Source organism: Melanaphis sacchari, unplaced genomic scaffold (genome assembly GCF_002803265.2).
Source record: "Melanaphis sacchari strain LSU unplaced genomic scaffold, SCAv2.0 Contig74_pilon_pilon, whole genome shotgun sequence".
NCBI classification, from domain to species: Eukaryota; Metazoa; Arthropoda; class Insecta; order Hemiptera; family Aphididae; genus Melanaphis; species Melanaphis sacchari.
Window position 1 is genome coordinate 1,567,516 of NW_020271531.1, and position 19,485 is coordinate 1,587,000.

Genomic DNA, 19,485 nt, shown 5'->3' on the forward strand with positions numbered 1-19,485 from the left:
ACATTATATACAAATTAATTGAGCCAACGTAAAATAATAATAATAATAATAATAATAATAATAAAATAATTAACTACCTAACATGTTTTCAAATAATAAAATTATTGTTTAAGGGAAAGAAACAAATTGAAATCGTAAAAAATAATAATAAAGTGTTTACTGAATTATAACGATAGTGTCATCGTAACTTATAACTAACAATACATATGAGTGCAAGACTGAAATATTGTGGTGTCTTCAGCACTTAGTTTTAAAATAAATTTGATATGATGTTTTATACGTATAACTTACAGACCTATTAAATAATAATATTAATGATAAAAGTCTACATTATTTTTTATCTTATATGTATAAAATAATATGTACAAACATGTAGCGCCATATTGACGGGATATAATTTTATGAGAATTATTTTTCTATGCATAAAGTTTTGCAATGTTATTCAGTTTATATTTTAAAATATTTTATTAAAGTTAGCTATTCTTGATAAGTTTTTTAATAATTACATTTCAAACCAAAAATAAACGCCAGACGTCGAAATCGTCAATTATTTTAAAAATAAAAACATTAAAACTTTTTTTTAATATATATACATATACACACACCTGCCGTGGTACATCATCAATTGATTAAAAAATTGGTAGGCACGCAGTTTAAAAATTCGACACTAAAATACAATCTTTGGTTAAAATATGTATGTATAAAAAAAAAAAAAAGATATAGTCTTAACAAAATATAATATAGTTTGTTCATAGTATTTATGTGCATAATATATATACGTAGGTATTACGTATTTTATATAACCTTGGTAGGTTTTTACAAAGTCGATATAATACATGCATTTAATAAATCTAAAAAAGTATAACGACAATATTACAGTCTCAAACGAATACAGCAGCAGTAAATTAAATAATTAAAAACTAAGTATACCAATCGCACATAATGGTGGTTATATTTCAACATGCGAAACCCGTACTTTCTTGGACATCTAGCGAGTTTTACAAAAAATAAAACGCACACTTTAGAGTAGGTGAGAGTAAGTAATAAACAGGTTGTAATTAAAGTATACAAATACTTAAAAACTTACATTATCTTTTGACTATTTTTTGATAATGATAAGTTTTAGGTTTCATGGTATTTTTCAATAGTTATACTTATTAATAGTTATTATACAATAGTTATTTATACTTCATGGTTTGTTATTTACTAACATTCAAATTATAGAAGAGCGAGCGGGGGCAGCAAATGTCGGTCGTGCGGAATGGGGCTAGATAAATCATCCAAGTAGGTAGGTACCTCTATTATCGAACTACCTATGCATTCTGTCGACCTAGGTGCCTATTTTATTATAATATTACATTCTACATCGTTGTCATCAGCTTATAGTTCTATAAACTCAATAGTCAATAGGTAGGCACTTGCTATTTATACAGTACCTACTTGTGATGTATTTTTTTTAGTAGGTATATACATTATATCCTTTCCGACAATCGTCGATGCAATGTATTGTATAATTTATGAACGTAATCCGGGATCAAATTATGTTCAAACTATTCCGGCACTTTGATATTTTCTTTATCAGTTCAATAATAACGAACGTGGATACATTATCTTAGAAAGGAAATAATATCAAGGGGAGAAAAAATGGCGAATTGGTTAGGAACCCACTAACAAATCGCCGTGTGCATAATAAATAACGATATAATACCTGAAAATTTGTCTAGTTTCGTTGAAAAATAAGATAGTAATATGTCCGAGAAAATACGAGCGCGAATTTTGCGTTTAAAAATTATCTCCTCCATAACGTTTACGTATATAATAATTATATCACGCTTTCGTGGAGGTGATGGCATGGTGAGGAGTGAAATCTACACGCGTTACCGTCGTCATCGTCACTATAAATCTAAACCGACTGCGCACCTCCCAAATTAAGTGGGCGTGGAGTACCAGTTGTGATGGTTCTTAAGCGGGTCGGCGCGGCGACACGGACGACGGCGGTGGAGGCGCAGCGGGCCAGCGGCCATCGTCGACTTGACGGGGTGGTACAGATGAAAGCCGGCGGCCGAGTGATAAAACGCTGCGGCCGCAGCGGCCGCGGCCGCGGACGTCTGGTCGTAGTGGTCGAGCGGCACGGCGGGTGGCGGCGGCGCCGGCGGTGCGGGGTTGTACGGCTGCGGTTTCAGCGGCAGCGCCGGCGCGGCGGACGACGTCACCTCCGCGTGGTGGCCGTACTGCTGGTGCAAGTGCTGTTGCCGCAGCTGCAGCAAAGCGTCCGCGGAAGTCGGCGGCGGCGGCGGCCCGTACAAGTCGTACTGGTGCTGTTGTTGGTGCTGCTGCTGTTGCTGTTGCTGCTGCTGTTGTTGCTGGTGCTGGTGCTGGTGTTGGTGTTGGTGCTTGTCACGCGGCGAAACCGACGACGGCGGCGTCATGGCCGTATGGTAATCCGCGTAACTGTACGGCGGCGGTATGGCCAGCGTGCCGGCGCCGTTGCCGAACTCGTTTTTCTGCGGCCCGAACTGTTGCTGTTCCGAGTAACCGCCCTCGCTGCCCGGCGGCGTCGGCAACGTGCTCATCTCGCCCGCGTAATACGAGACAGCGCTGGCACCGGGTGAACGGGGAGCGTGCACGTTGGCGCGGATCACCGACTCGCGGTTGGCGTATATTTGCCGGAGCAGCGCCGAAGCGGGCAGCGTGGTACCCGGTGCGCCGCCTGGCGGCTGTTGGCCGTGCTGCGACGACGCGCCCTGGTGATGGTGGTGCTGGTGCTGCTGTTGCTGTTGGTGGTGATGGAGGTGATGGTGGTGAGGCGGCCCGGCGACGTGATGGTGATGCTGGTGCTGCTGCTGCAGGTGTAAGCCACCGTTCTGCTGCTGCTGGTGCTGCTGCTGGTGATGGAGGTGGTGGTGATGTCCCAGGTGGTGCGCACCGATCCATTGGATCGTGCTCTTCTGTTGCTGTTGCTTGAGCAGCGCGTCCGTGCTGAAGTCGGTCGGCTGGTGCGCCACCGTCACCGCCGACGACGCAGACGTCTTGTCCGTGACCGGCGGCAGGTGCTTGGACATGGCGTGCTCGAGTTCTTTCACGGCGTTCGGATCGCTCGCGGCCGGCCTCTTGTCGCCGTTCGTTTTCGGTGGACTTGGTGGTAACGTCGATTGACACGACGACGAGGCGGGGCTCAGGCTGGCGAAATGCTGTTTCCGGTTCACCGACACGTCTTCTTCCGAACTGCTACAGCAGCTGTCCGCCGCCGCCGCAGCAGCAGCAGCGGCTGCCACTGCAGTCGCCTCGTCCCGATCGGCGATTTTCCTTTTGTGTGCTTTCCGTTTGTCGTTGCCCGACTTTTTCGGTTGTATTCCTATGCTGTTGTTGTTGTTGTTCAGCTAAAACGACAACAAATTACAAATAAATATCAACCATTATCTAGAGGATAAAATGTTACATAATATATATGCATAATGAATAGATGCCAAGGCAGTAATCAGAAATTTTGAATCCCGAGGCAGGTATTTTTCCCGCCTTAAAATAAAAATGATAATTATTTGTACAGAATAAATAATAAACAACATACATACGAACGTATATAGTCTTATATACAATTAAAAAACTATAACGCTTCTTTTAGGCCCAAATAGGGCCCTATATTTATAAGTTTATAGATTTATAGTAATCAATAGGTAACTAAACTTTATTCTCATACATGGGATAAGGTTTAACTGGTTTAAGTGTACTGAGAAAACAGATAGTTTAGTGACCACAGGGATTTCGTTTACGTGAGACGTACAGACAAGAAGACGAGGTCAATTAAAACTATGGATCAAGTAGGAACATATAATATAATACTTAGGTATGATGCAGGTAATTTAAAAAACGCTTAAACTGTAATCCAATTGAATGAAAGTCTAATGAAACTTCTATGTTTGAATTTCTTATCTCTGGTATAACCTGATAGGAGTAACGCGTATATTAGGCACTATAATATATAATCATTGATTATAAACACATAAATACAAAATGAAAAATAAAAAAAATGTTGAGCTAGTAAAAGGCGAGAATAAAGTATAATTCCTTTTATAGTTTTTTAGGATTATTTTGCTCGCTATTCGAAAAACTATATTATGTCATAACTCATAAGTAACATGTTAATTTCAATAAAAACGCAAGAAAAATCACACAGGTCAACTGGCATATCGCTCACATAAGTAGAAAAAGTAGTACAAGTAGGTTTGTAGAAGAATTTTGTAAAAACTTAAAAATAATAGCCTTAAAGATGTGATATAAAATTAAAACTAATACTCTAATACATTTATAAATATATGAATCCAAGTTTAGTTTACTTGGTTGGGAACAAAAGTATTCATTTAAACATAGTCTTCACAAACTTTTATATTATCTACTTCATATTTACTTTTGTATCAATTGAATTACGTTATCATCATAAGATATACTAATATAATTATCACTTGTAATAAATAGTTTAAACTACGATATTGTTCATTTTAACTCACTTGTAGTCGTTCGGAAGGCGCGTTGTTTAATTGGGTTATGTCCACATGATTTCTCCCTCTTGTCGGATCACCTTGTCCGTCTGCCGAATGACCATCGTCCAGGTCAGCCGGTGTCAGGTGATCTCTTCTAGGATTTCCTCCTCGTCCATCTAAAAATAACCGATATCCAATTTAAACCATTGCCATATTAGACTCATATTAGTCATACAATCTATATGATGACCACACTTACCACCACCACCACCATCGGGTGAACCATTCTCAGGGTCGTTGCCTCCTGTTTCTTCTCTTTTCACCACCCTCTGCCTAATGTGTTCTTCCATTTGGCAACAATCCATTATTAAATTGTCGAATTCTCTGGCACTAAAATCATCATATACAGGTATACATCAATACATTATACATAATATTATACACCACGATCAATATTCCGCAGAGGTTTGAATAATGTTACGCACATTTTTTTAAATTTTTTTTTATAGCTGGCGAATGTTCTGAATACAAAACGAGGGGACACACCTAATTGACGCGGGGTTAAAATTTAAAATAATCTACAACTTACCTGACTACGTAGTTGACGCAAATGATGTTCTGTTCTTCGGCGTTTTTCGAGTTACAGACGACCGTACCGCACGTCTGCATCCAAGTGTAACCACCATTTTTATTCATCACTCTATAGTAGTGCGTCATCATTTGTCCTTTGTTAATTACTGAAAAAAATAAATAAAAGTGCTAATTTAATTATATAAGTGATACATAAAATATTTTTATATAAGTATTAGGTTAGGTTTACATTATACTTTTTAGATTCGACTGCATTATATTATTATACTATTCATATTGTTAATTTTTAAATTTGTAAATTAACATAAAATAGCTGTTAAAAATATTAACTAATTTCAATGAAATATTACTAAGATTATAAGTTATAACTATACATAATATATTATGTATTTGAAGTTAGAATAATATATTAAGTAGTTATACCTAACAGTTAATGAAACTAAATATATGTATACAATTGTATGCAATCCATTATATTAAAAAAATGTGTTTAACCAAATATGAAAAAATCCAACACATGCATTTAGTATAGTCACTATAATTTTATGTAAGTAAATAATTATAAATTATATATATTGTTTGTCGGAACCAATATGGGCACATGGCTACATTAATATATCCAGCTATTGTTGTAATAAAGTGTATAAGTAGGTAGAAAATTCACAGTTTAAAATGAACAAATGGAAATAGTTTTATATAAAATATAATGTCTATACAGACACACAACGAATAATTCATATCATAACAATATAATATCCGATTTTTATTATTGTCCGAAAGCCACTTGCACGCGACTCGAGTGGAATATTTAAGGATTAATTTTGGGAAGACGGATCTATGGCGGCGCTACAATAATATTTAAGTATTCAACTCATCCGACTTGACTATGACGAAATGGACATTGTTTTTCCGTTGATTGCAGTATTACCGACCTACCTATACAGCATATAATAGCATTAGTGACTGCGGTGGTCGGTGGACATATTGTATCTTAAATTTCTCTTTTGTATCTTGTAATATTTATAGGACATCCTCTTATATATTTTTATATATCCAATGAAGTATTTCCAACACTTTTCTTGGTGGCCAGGTCCACGAAAATTGTATACATTTAAAAAGAATTATTTACATCTTAAAAGAAAGAAAAGAATTATTGACTATATTTTTATTCATGTGATTGTACTACCAACATTAATTGAAATTAAACATTTTTATGTATATTTTACAAAATAAAATAATTAAAAATTGTTGTGCAGTATATTATTTTGACGTTTGAGGTCGACCCACGTAAATCCGCCACTTCCAATAACATAATTTCCAAGCATTAGTTGTACGAAGACGAGTAAAACGTACCTATATAGTCCTACGCACCAACTACGTATATAATATTATATAAAACACAAAAATGGTTGGTTCCTCCTTTACAGATTTATCGTTGCATGGCAAAATAGTACAATACAGCACTATAATACCCATACAACAATACGTTAGTACTTTTTTTATATCTATATGTACTGAACATGACGACTACAGTGATGATGATAATAATGATGATAATACACACGCGCGGCTACAGAGATACTTGCGCCCGTTGAAATATGCCGGGCAGGTATCGCACCGGAAGCTCCGCCCTCCCCCTATTACCGGACCATATAGCCATTACTCCGATGGCCACACGTTAGATGTTATCGTCGTCCACCAACAAGAGTCATCGTCTCGTGTACGATGTATTCGGTGAAGACAAAATAGGTAAGTACATATTATAATATTATACTTGGTGCGTATTACTGTTCTGAATACTGATGACGCTCTTCCGGTCGTTATTCAATTACGATCGCGTATAAATATAAATGGCCACCATTTATATGCCCGTTAACACGAGATATTATAATATATATCATAGGTAGGAGGTATATCTAGTTGAAGTTTATCTACCTGCTACCTACCTACCAAGTCACCATAAAATATACGATACTTTAACTATTGCCCAGAGACCCGTATTATATTATTTTACATTTTTATTTGTATCTGCAGCGCGTATACTATTACAATGCACACCGTCGTACCATTCAAAACTATAGTAATGACTGTATTGTGTTATAATATATTATAAAGTTGATGGCTGTAATGTTATATGCATGCATGTCGTAGTATATATACTTACGGTCTAGGTGACATTTTCGGAGTTTCCCCACGTCCTCGCCGTGACACAGGGTATACATGTTCATACCAGTCAGTTCGTCGGCCGTATAATCTAGTATTTCCGCCACCCTATGATAATAATAAATCATCGTTATAAGCTAGTACATTTGCGTATCTATACATATATATATATGAGAACTCAAAATGAAGTTATCTTCAACAACAATGGGTCTCACGGTTTTTGTACGTTTTAAAATTGTACTGCAGTTCATAATCTCTGACTTACTGATGAATATATAATATAATGTTACAATAAATTATAAGTATAAAATATTGTTATAAATAATAAACATATTTTTTCGAACTATAGTTGTAAATTGGTGCAGTTTTTTTGAACTTTTTGTATTATTTTGTACATTGAAACTAAAATTTTTTCTAAAAATATTTATAATCAGAGAAATATGAACATCTCATCGATATAATTACCTTGGTTCGCAATGAGCTATTCGAAAGTCGAAATATAGTCTTGTGACGAACATATCAGTTTCCAGTCGGATTTCATGCACGCTGGGCGGGGGTAGCGCGATAGCCAGAGACACTGCGCCTAAAAGCGGTGGCGCACATTTCCGATTGTGCGAAAACGTGTACTGTGGCCTCAGTCTGCAAATCAACAGCACCACCTGAGACATAAAGTAAGATCGTGAGTTTTCGATAAGAATAACAAACTTCCTAGCAAATTAAAATTTAATAGTTTGTGTAATTGTGTGATGGTTGATGCGTGTGTATATATTAGTATATTACTATATGGTGTATATTATTATACAGTATAAGATTGTCGACGAGTTTTTATCGCCTTAATAATATCGTATGATATACATCATACATATAATGTACGGCTGTTGTGGCGTGTGAAAAAAAAACAGTGGTTAACGCGACATCAACAGTTTTGACACGTACCTAAATGACATAAAAAAGAGGTAAAAAAAACAACCTCTCGTAACCAGAGGTTCTCTCTTGTATACTCATCACGATCACTGGATATGATTTGTACATCCTAACAACAGTCTTAAGTCGGCCGCCTATTTCGGTCATTCAATTTTCGTTTTACTATACTTTAAACGTTTACACGTTATGAGATACACTTTTATTATGATGATTATTATTATTGTTTTTTTTTTTTTTTGGACGCTTCCGACTATAGTTATTGTTTTTTTTATCGTAGTTATGTGAATCGAATTGTGTATATTACTGATGAATACTAAAGTGTCGATTGCTTTTTGTCTTTAATTCTTTCGGGCTTTAATGAAATCGGAATAAAATGATCAAACGCATGACATGCACAATTATTGTTATTAAATTGTTTTCTATTGTTCTTTTCGTGCAAACTTGTTTAAGGAGTTGTTTTTTTAAAACAAAACGTTCACGGATCTATGGCGACTTAATTAATTAGGTTCATTCAGAGTAGACGTTAACAAAATTATCAGATTTGTTCGTCCATAAAACCCAAATCATTCAAACACACACACATACATGCGTGTTTTTATATACCTACATATATTATGTATATAAAAAAAATCATTGAGATTTTTCTCTCGTCCATCATCTACAGACCCAAGTATAATAATTATCCATGGTTATTTAACCGATATCTTGGTTTTGTTAGTGTACTAGAAGCAGACTAAAAATCAAGATGAAAAAATTACCACCTAGGGGTGAATAATACCGTGATGTAATAACTGTATAAGTAATAGATATCTATAATGACTATTTTCTTTCATTTATCGAATGTTTAATTGTTTTTATTAACTTAAAATGAAACTCTTATGTAACCATTGTGAAACACCAATTGTGCATTATAATAATTGTTTTTGTTACAATATCAGTGTTAATGCTGTTTTATCATCGTTTAAATAGCTTTCTCTTTGCCATTGTCGCCACATATGTAAACATACATACGTGCTTTATACTATATTATATCTATGTATATATTTAAGCAGCGGTCAATTTTGTGGTGACAGATTGCTAAAGTATGAAATTTGTAAACGCATCATTGACCATGTGTTTATACGAGTCTATCTAGTACATTATGTGTTACGTACACACAAACTGGTAGTAATTCTTTATGCATAAATACTGTAGTGTAAATAAATAACAATAAATAAAAAAAAACATTCTAAGACATTTGATAATTTCATTTTATTTTCTCTTGTTGTTAAATTTATACTGAAAACCATAGCTTGGGTGCTCGAGGAGATATCCAATTAAAATGGTACAAGTATTTCGAACAAAAGTACTAATTTTTAGTGGTTTCAATGAATCATCATTTATGTTTGGGGTAGAATTTTCTTTCAACCCTTGTATTTTCCCCGTCTTTATTTTGAATCCCCTGTTTCATGAGATCAACACAGTCATTCGTATTTTATAGAATTTAATATGATTGTTCAAGTATTGAAGTTGTGTACGGAAATACATTTTATTTTGAAATATTATTTAAATAGATACTGTAAGTATTAATTTTTTGTTAAGGTTTAAGTAATTAAAGTAGTTTTATACAAAAATATACAGTTATATCAATACAATTTCGTAGTGTAGCGAAATTAGGGATTTCTGACGATTATTAGAATCGAAATATTTTCAAACTATAGGTACTTATAGTATGACGCACTCGTTTTCGGTTGTTTTAAGCTTAATAATCACATAACCATCAACCCTTTACTACAATTTTGGTTTGAAAATTACACTTTACCCCTTCAAATGAAAGAATTTATATATTACTGGGAAAATGGGATGAAATGTATAATTCCACACCCTATACGACGGTAATAATATCCGTATTAGAAAAGTATATATATATGTAAGCTCACCCTATATCCGGAGGATTTGAAATGGCAACCACGTTTAGTCAGCGTCGACTTCATTCTAATGCAAAACGCTCTATCTAAGCCTTTATATGCATTTGTGCTGGATAGAGACATCACTGACGAAACTGAAAATAATATTATAAAGTAATAATTATAGTAATACTCTAAAATAAATGTTTGTATTTGATTTTTCATTGGAAATAACTATTCGTTTTAATATTATTATTAATTAATTTATTAATCATCCATTTTTTTCTCTTTTAAATGTAAAAATTATTGTTTACTTAAATACCTATAAGTGATGCAAAGTTTTTATTATTTATTTATTAAGAATCCTATAAAATAATTTTTGTAATACCCATTTATTAGAAAAATAAATTTTTTGGCAATCGTATTCATATTATTATGTATATCAGCATTATAATTTATAATATTATTTATTACACAGCAATGGAATACAATCTTATATAATTATGTATTTGAAGTCACGACCATTTGTGGCCAAACTAATGATCCGTGCTTCCTTATATACTTCAGAAAGTCTGTACAATATTATAATGTTCCAAACTATAAGCACACGATCGGTGGATAGTGTGTGAAAAACGATTATGTTTTTATATATTCATTATTTAAATATATTATACATATTATAATAAAAATTTTATGCTTAAGTTATAGACAATAAAAGATCTATGATTTAAGTCCAAAAATAATTTCGACAGAATTAAAACAATTTCAATTAGTACATCTTTTTTTAAATTTAGTACTTGAGTAAAATTATATTGTGTGAACTCGTATTAGGTTTAAAATCATAGCCCCTCGTATCAATTCGTAAAAATACTCCGTCACGCACTATCGGATAGAGCGTATTGTAACTTAAAAAGGACCAAACTAATTTTTCCCTCGGACTAGATGTTTTTTATTTTTATTTTTTGGTTATAAATTGGATTGCATTTCAGTGTTCTATACGGCGTGACGGGGCAATAAAAAACACTCAGGGTGAGCGTGTGGCTAATCACGTGAAACGTTGTAGAGTGTGGCTACCGTTGACTGAAGGGATGAAAACTCACCATCGGGATTTGCTGTGCCTACATTGGAACTTCCTTCTTCGGAGCCGGCACTACTGGGCGACGGTGATGCCATCCCTTGGCCTTGAGTCAATCCTAGGCCTAATTGTTCAGCCAGCTCAGAATGATCAGCTTGGTGAATGTAGTCGAACACACTACTACCGGTCATCTCTACCTGAAAAAAAATAACACTGATAAGTAAAGGAACTATAACATAGCAGTTTGACATTTGAAAGCTTTTTGAGATATGACTGTACGTTACTAGAGGAATTAAACTATTTGGACTTAGTGAAAAATCTTCCCGAATCGTCCATCATTGTTACCGTCCGTAACGTTAATTTAGTCTATATACATAGGGCTGTGCGCATGGTCTACAAACATTCCCCCCTCATCACCCTATCATAGTGAAAGGTAAGGGAGGATTGACGGGTTTTAAAGGTTGCGCGGGTGGGTTTCAGCTCGACTCGAATTCGACTCACGTACACTTGAGCCGTGCGAGCGTGTTCCTCATTCGTAATTCCGAACCGTACTCTCTCTCGCCCGCCTGACACAATCAATAGCTATGCTGCAAAGGCCGACACGGGGGAGACCCAGGGTTTTTGCGCTTTTGACGTGGCCTGTACACAAGACTATGGTGTGCAGGGTTGGTTTTTAGAACTGACGATTGTTTCTACATCACATTTCGCCCAACAAACTAAACAACATTGGTATTTTGGAATATGGATGTATACTATATATGTGTAATGGTTATATTATTAAAAACTAACACTCCTGAAAATTATAAATTTAAAAAAAATACAAGTATAATATTTATGGTTCATCCTGACGAGAACATACAGGAAATAAGACGAAAATATTTACTAGTTGATAATACTAAATAAAAAAACTAAAAATATGAATTTTATGTAAATAAGACTAAAAAATGTACATAATTAAGTTTATACGACATATATTCTTTTGAGAAATTCAGAGTTAATAAATTATGTTATGTAACTATTTGAAATCTTATGAAATATAAATATATATATATATATATAAATAACCTTGATCACTTATGTATTATTTTTATATGTATATCTAATGATATATTAGTTAACTATAATTGTTTATAATTTTTATTTGACAAGATAAATATAAGAAATTGGTAAATAAACTATTTTTCTTTTGTTTTAAATAATTATGTCTATAAAAATATACCATTCTAATATAATATTAATGAGTCATAGTTAAATTTGTGTACATAGTAATATCGTATAAACATTTTTTTTACAGGTATAATTTCTTCGGAAAATACAAATAATAATTTTAATTCATCATTTTAACTACGAGATATTTAAACAGTAAATTGTGGTTAAATATTTCTATGAAAAAAAAAAGTGTATTTCTAAAAATATAGTTTGGTTTACTTAAAAGAAATAACAATTATACATAATCAAGAGAATACAGGAAATAAAATATATTTTAAAGCAATAGATAACGTTATAATATTAAAAACATTTGAAAAACAATGCACAAATCAGAAATAATTTAATTTTAAATTAATTAAAATGTGAACTTATTTTAATGTCATTACGTTAATTTAACATATTTGAAAGAATCGAGAAAATATATCATACTAATTATCTATATTGAATTACTTAAAGTATTAGATAAAAATAACTATTATTAAAAATACTGTATTGAGTTTTTAGCAAAAGGAAAATTTAAATTTGAATTTTTACCAAAGCCAATACCGAGTTAAATTGGTAGTGTTTGATGTAAATTATACTATGGTATTGTTTCACATGTACATATCAAGTTTCCCCGCGTTATTGCAATGTATTCAAATGATTATGCAATTATATATTGTTATTTAGTTAAAACTGGATTAATATATTAAACATAGTGGTATATGAGGGAGCAAAGTGTTTCTCGGTTGTTACAAGTAGAACAGCGTTAAGCGTAATTATTAACATTGTCCGACTCATATTATATATATATATGCCTTTATTGAAGGGGAGTTTGTTGTATGGGATGTATAAGACTTCAATAATATATAGCTTGGCATTTATGTTGTTTTATAATATACCTATACTAAAAAATATTGAGTAACAAATATGCTTTAATATTGTACGATTTATTTCAAAATACTCACTTGAGAAAGACCTAGGTAGATTGACACGGTTTCTGATATGTATAGAAATCGTCCGTCGGAAGCCAACGCAAACGCAAAACCGTCTAGTGACTGTAAAAATTATAAGAAATTTTAATAGTATCAAGGAGGTTTAAAGTCGTATATTTAAATTTCTTACTTGAAGTATATGAGTGCCTTGGTGCTGTTCAAACAATTCCAAGGCTATGGTACTAGGAGATCTGTTTCGAGCTGAGGTTCCTGAAACATGTATAAACTTTCTATATTTTCTAGTTAATGTTTATCACACATAGTATACATTATTATATGGTATCCAGTTTGTGTATTTTTTTCATTAAATGCGCAAAATCATATCATTTCCCTCAAATAAGAACTGTTTCCATAGCCCCTACATAAATACGTCCAGTTTAATCAAAAAAGTCTATCCTAATCCTCAACTGAGTAAACATTTTCGTCCCCTAAGCACCCTTGCGACTTTCATTTGGCAACTTGGTCGTTTACTTTACACAAACAGTTTGGCGTAATAATATGTGTTGGTATTAATAACATATCTCCCTCATTTATTAATCGGTATAATAATCGAACCAATAGCAAGTCTATAAATAATTCTGAAATTATTAAGGACATTTATTTTTAAAAATGTACTTATTTTAAACGTGTAATATGAATTAATCTTCGTTTGTTCAGTTACAGATACATTGTTGTTTTTACAAAAATGCTTATGACAACGCATATATAGGTATGCCTATCATATTCCAAATACTAATATCGTCTATACCACCACTACCAGAGACCATAAAGTATTGTAGCAGGAGAATCGTCCCTTGGGACAACTACCACATGTGTTCCTGGCGGTGTCAACAATTATTTATTGTTCTTTTTACTAAGGGGAAAATTCCCAACTTTTGGAATATATGCTATATGAGTGTCAAATACAATATGAAATTAGTTTTTGTAAATTGTACTTTTAGATATTATTTTAGGCCAAGAAAAATATATAACTTTTTATTGCCAGATTTATTTTTGATCTATTATTTTTTATAGTGGTTTAAATCCGATTGGAATTCATTATAATAATAATAGTAGATTAAACAAATACATTAATAAATAAATCAAGAATATTAATTGTGAGATATAAGTAGATATTTATTTAAAATAATAGTAAAGGTATTGCGGGTGAATGCTCGATTACATATTTTTATCTCGTTAAAAAATTGTAAATATCATAAAAAGAGTAATTTTTACATTAATTTGTAATTATGATTTTGTTATACTTCTATAGCCAAGTAAGCCTTTATTATTAAATAATTTATAAGTAATATATATAAATACTTTATCGTTATTAAAATATATAAATATAAGTTATAACTAAAATAATCTTATAAATAATAATTTTTAAATTCTAACTTTGCCACTTCACATAATATACCAACTACAGATTTCAAAGGTTTATCAAATATAATAAATTGATCAATGTTTAACAGGTGAAAATTTGTAATTCAATCTCTCCTACTTGTTATTAAATAAGTTTTTTAAATTTATCTTTTTTTTTGCTTGGCTGTAAACACAAATAAATATATATACATAGGGTTGAGAAGTGCACCTTTGTTATCCAAATTAACTTAAGTCGGTGCGCGCGTGTGTGTTTAACAAATCCCGTCCCCCTATTTTGCGGGTGGCTGATTGAAACCACAAAAATAAAAAGAGAAAGGGGGGAATGTTTAAAGTCCTCCCCTCATATTTAACTCAGTTAGCTTAAGGTTTATTCATGGATTCCAGCAATCAGTCGGGTAGTGTTTTAAACTCTTCTCACCCCAAGTTCCTCTTTGTGATGATAACAAACCCCCAGGCACTCTTAATTTGCTTTAAAGTGATGTCGGCCAGATTTGTTTGACGAAAATATTATTACAATTATTATACCCACAAATTATAATCAAATTTTGTGGTTATTGAGATATTGTCAACACGAAATTATTATTAGTTTAAAACCACATAGTATAGTGACGATTTCACCGCATGATCCAAAATGTAGTGTTATTGTAAGAGCTAAATGTATATTTTTACATACATTTATACATAATTTTACCTTATAATGTATTAATCTAATAATATAATATCGATGAATTAAAATAAAATAGATGTATTATGATTGAATTAATAGCATGTATATAATATAAAATCTTAAATATTATTTTTTTATAAGAAAACTTCTAGAAATAATAATTAATAAATGGGGTAGTGTTATTGAAAAACTTATTATATAAAATATAATGTGCCAAATGTTTAAATAAGTTTATTATTAGATGTACCATTTTAGAATTAGAGTTATCTATTTTGATTCTGAAAATAAAAAAATTGAAATAGTTACAATGAAATTATAGTATTTCAAACCAGACAAGATGTAATGGAGTTAGGCGTATTTCAGTGGATGATAGCAATCTAAAGTACGCTATACAATAGTGATAATAATGTTGATGTCGATAGCATGTATAACATTTTTGCTGGTAAGAAGTGTAATCAAAATAATTGCCGTGACGGTGGTACGACATAAATATTGATCGGATGATTGACCGTGGAGAGAGATGAGTTTGGCGGCCTAGGTATTGGACAATGGGCATGTGCTCTCGAGTCTCGTGCTGATATCCGTGGAAAGAATTGTCATTTTTTTCTAAGACACGAGTCACAAATTACTAACTGTCTCTTGTTCTTTTAGCTTCTGCGTCCTTGTCCCTCTATTTTTTTTTTTATTTTTTACACGCTAGTTTCCTATTGTGTCACCGTACAAGAAAGCTCTGAATTATTTTATGTATTATATAGTTACTGTGTTTTGTCACTGTCATTAGAAAGCATTCCCTAGAATATTTCACGACATTCACCGGTATAGTCTAAGTATATGATATGAGAATAGCAATAATCAATAAAAATAAAAATAAACTAGGAGACAGTAGAAAATATTTATATCAAATAAATGATGTTTAAAATTAACTCATTAACTAACATGGATAATTCAATTAATTCTAAACAGAATTTATAATCATCATGTTCACATGATGTTATGACGACTAACAATTTTTATACATCGTAAAATTATTGTAGGGAGATCAATATAGTTACATCTGACCACAATATTATCTATATTATTCTATATTTGTATTTCGTTAGTAAAATGTATATTATTTTTAAGACTTTTATTGTTTAAGTTATTTAAATGCATTTGTAATTAAAAATCGTAATATATTATTTTATTAGACTGAAGTGTATTTTTTCTTTATTTCACGTAAACATTATTCAAGAGTCACAAATGACTACGCTATACCTAAAAATGCATACAACATAATAAAAATGTCTATTAGATATATTTTTGGAAAAGACCATATGAAATAATTGCATGATGTCAACTGCTATAACAACGCGTTTTAATACAATGTACTTTGATAAAAAAAAAAGAAAAGAAAGAGAAGAAAAAATAGAAAATTAATATAAAATAGCATAACACATAAAATAAAATACGAATATCAACGAATCTAAAATCAAAAATAGATACTTGACTATATGGCTATATAGTGACTATAAGACAATGCAACCATATACGATAATTGATACGTGACATTAGAAATTGTCCTGGTAACAGTTTTGCGCGTGAAGCAGCAATAATAAACCTAAACAATTGATATTTATTATAGTTTTATTCATCTTTTTGGGATACCTACTGATTTCGTGAGGTCAAATCGAACACGAGGTAAGTGACTTAACGGATCAACTTCACGAGATGAGACTAGGTCGACCCTCACAGGGCTACTTCGGCAAAGTCATTTTATGATTTAATAATACCTACATCATAATTATAATTTATAATAATACATAGCAATAATGTCAAATAAAATATATAATACATTGACTTAAAAAAAAAAAATGCATAATGTTATATTTTATCGGGGTAAAAAAATCGGTGCAGCTGTGTGTCGCTGGCCAATAATTTGTATGTACGCGGGTGGCCTAAGACTTCGACGGCACGTTGACGGATAGATGGGCGATCTTGCGACGAGAGCAATACAATAATAATTAAACCGTGAACATAAATCATTATTATTATTACGATTATTATTATTATTAACGTTGAGATACGCTCGATGATTTTCGAGTTTGACCACGCCTATCGCCCTCTTCTGTCACAAAACCTATTACGCGTTCGCGCCTCTTACGTATGCAAATTGGCTCGTGACAAAGTGTTCGTTTATAATGTACGCAAATTTCATCGTATAAGCGCGTGTGTATGAGTTTTGTGTGGATGTGCATGTGTATAAGTTGCGCACGCTGTCACGGGGATGTCGGCTGTGGGTGCCTCCTTGTTAATCTAATAACACTACCGCCGTCACCCTCTTTTATACGCGTAATATTGGCGACGCGACGTTTAAGCTAGTTAGATCCGTATTGTGTGCGCGCGCACCCACGACTTACGTATACACCAATGTTATCATCATCATTATTATTATTATTGTTACTGTTACTGTTATTATTACTATTATTATCATCATTATCGGAAGTCGGGACACTGCATAATATGTACACGGAGTCAATCGTTCGTGCAGCACCCGCGGCTGCGGCCGATCAAACGAACCGGAAAATATTACAATATAATATTATATGAGTATTATGTTATCACTATACACTATACTATGATTATTGCTCTTGTATGCATCTGAAAATTATACAATAACCCATATCTATTTTTACTGTAAAATTGCATCGGGCCGTACTCGTAGAAATTACTAATATATTTTACTAAAAACCATTATTTTTGTGCCATAATTTTCGTAATAAATATATACCTAGATAAATTCATTGAATTTCGAAGAAATAGAAAATAATTACTGAATTAAAAAAAGTAGGTATTTATAAAAATTGATGAAATCGAATGTTTAGCAGTACTGTTTGAGGGTATCTACAATATATTTTGTGTGTAAAACCACATCATACATAACACGCACAGTCTACACTGATGAAAAGACTGCTGTCACCCGCGGGCTTATATAGTCCCGACGGACACTCGATAACGCGTAATTCGATAAACGTTGGGTAAAATAAACGAATTTACTTGACCGTTCGACGAGTGCATTTAAACGCAAAATCGAATTACACCAAGCTCGTAATGTTTTGATTGACATTTGTACGATGGTCATAGTGTGGTCATCGTCTCTTATAAAAATTAAAGAGGTGTATTTCAAAAACGAAGTTTGTCATGGTAGATTATAGGATTATTAAACGTAAAACGTGTCAACAAAGTGTACTTAACTACTTAAGAATGTGATTTTAAAGTTTTAAAAATCGAAGGAATTTCAAAAAACCTGAATAAATCATGTTTGTTACCATAAGTTTACAAACATAATTTATTATACCTACATTATACATGACTAATATTATCAACAATAAAATATATTTAGAAAAATAAATATAAAATATTTGTTATTAATATTTCGTTTTTATAGATATAAATATTAAAACTTAACATTTTATTTTCTATATATATATATTTTTTGAATTCAAATAATATAATATGTATCTACTTAAATTATCGAGGCACTATGTATGCCCTTTTGTAGTAGTAATAATTTGATTAGACGATTATTTCTTGTAGCGTAACAAAACGTATAATGCGATAAAATGTGCATGTTTTTGTTCATGGTTTGAATTTATTTACTCGAATAAAGCAGCATAATTTGCATCGGTAATGATAAATCTAATACATTAAATAATGTGTTAAGAAATTAATGTTAATTTTTTAGAAGGTAATTTCTGTCAATATTTATGTAAATTAAGGATGCTCTTAATAATAATTTGTTCAAATTATATACGTGGAAATAAGAATATTTGTAAATTACATCGTATAATTTAAAACTATAAAGAATACATTATTATACTTTTATTGAATAACGAAAATACTGAAAATTATATATGTTTAGTCCCTTTTTTAAAATTTCAAACAGATCTGCCCTTTAATTGAATGCCGGTCAAGTGTAAAAGTTATTTTTGTCTTCCTTATTCCGACCCCCAAAAAAACTGTACTCGCGCACCCGGAAGAAAAAACGCGATTTAACCATAAGGTCGTCGGTGCAGTTTAACTGAATCCGTCAAATTAGTGATTGTCAAAAGCAATGTCCACGACAAGTGCAGGCATCAACCCCACGAAAAATAAACTATATTAAAAGAAACGTTAC

At 32.4% G+C, this 19,485-nt stretch overlaps 1 protein-coding gene across 2 annotated transcripts in view; it reads right to left on the minus strand.

Annotated features, from left to right (window-relative positions):
* Positions 1-564: 564 nt before the first annotated feature.
* Positions 565-19,485, minus strand: part of LOC112601014 (protein trachealess) — a 118,594-nt gene continuing 99,673 nt past the window's right edge. For both annotated transcript variants that reach the window (XM_025348410.1, XM_025348411.1), the window contains 10 exons: positions 13,431-13,510; positions 13,274-13,363; positions 11,143-11,314; positions 10,076-10,197; positions 7,698-7,891; positions 7,234-7,340; positions 5,068-5,215; positions 4,738-4,868; positions 4,506-4,654; positions 565-3,380 (listed from right to left, as the gene is read on the minus strand). In XM_025348410.1, the coding sequence (XP_025204195.1) occupies positions 1,929-3,380; positions 4,506-4,654; positions 4,738-4,868; positions 5,068-5,215; positions 7,234-7,340; positions 7,698-7,891; positions 10,076-10,197; positions 11,143-11,314; positions 13,274-13,363; positions 13,431-13,510 (2,645 nt within the window). In that variant the 3' untranslated portion in view covers positions 565-1,928. The remainder of the gene's footprint in view (positions 3,381-4,505; positions 4,655-4,737; positions 4,869-5,067; positions 5,216-7,233; positions 7,341-7,697; positions 7,892-10,075; positions 10,198-11,142; positions 11,315-13,273; positions 13,364-13,430; positions 13,511-19,485) is intronic.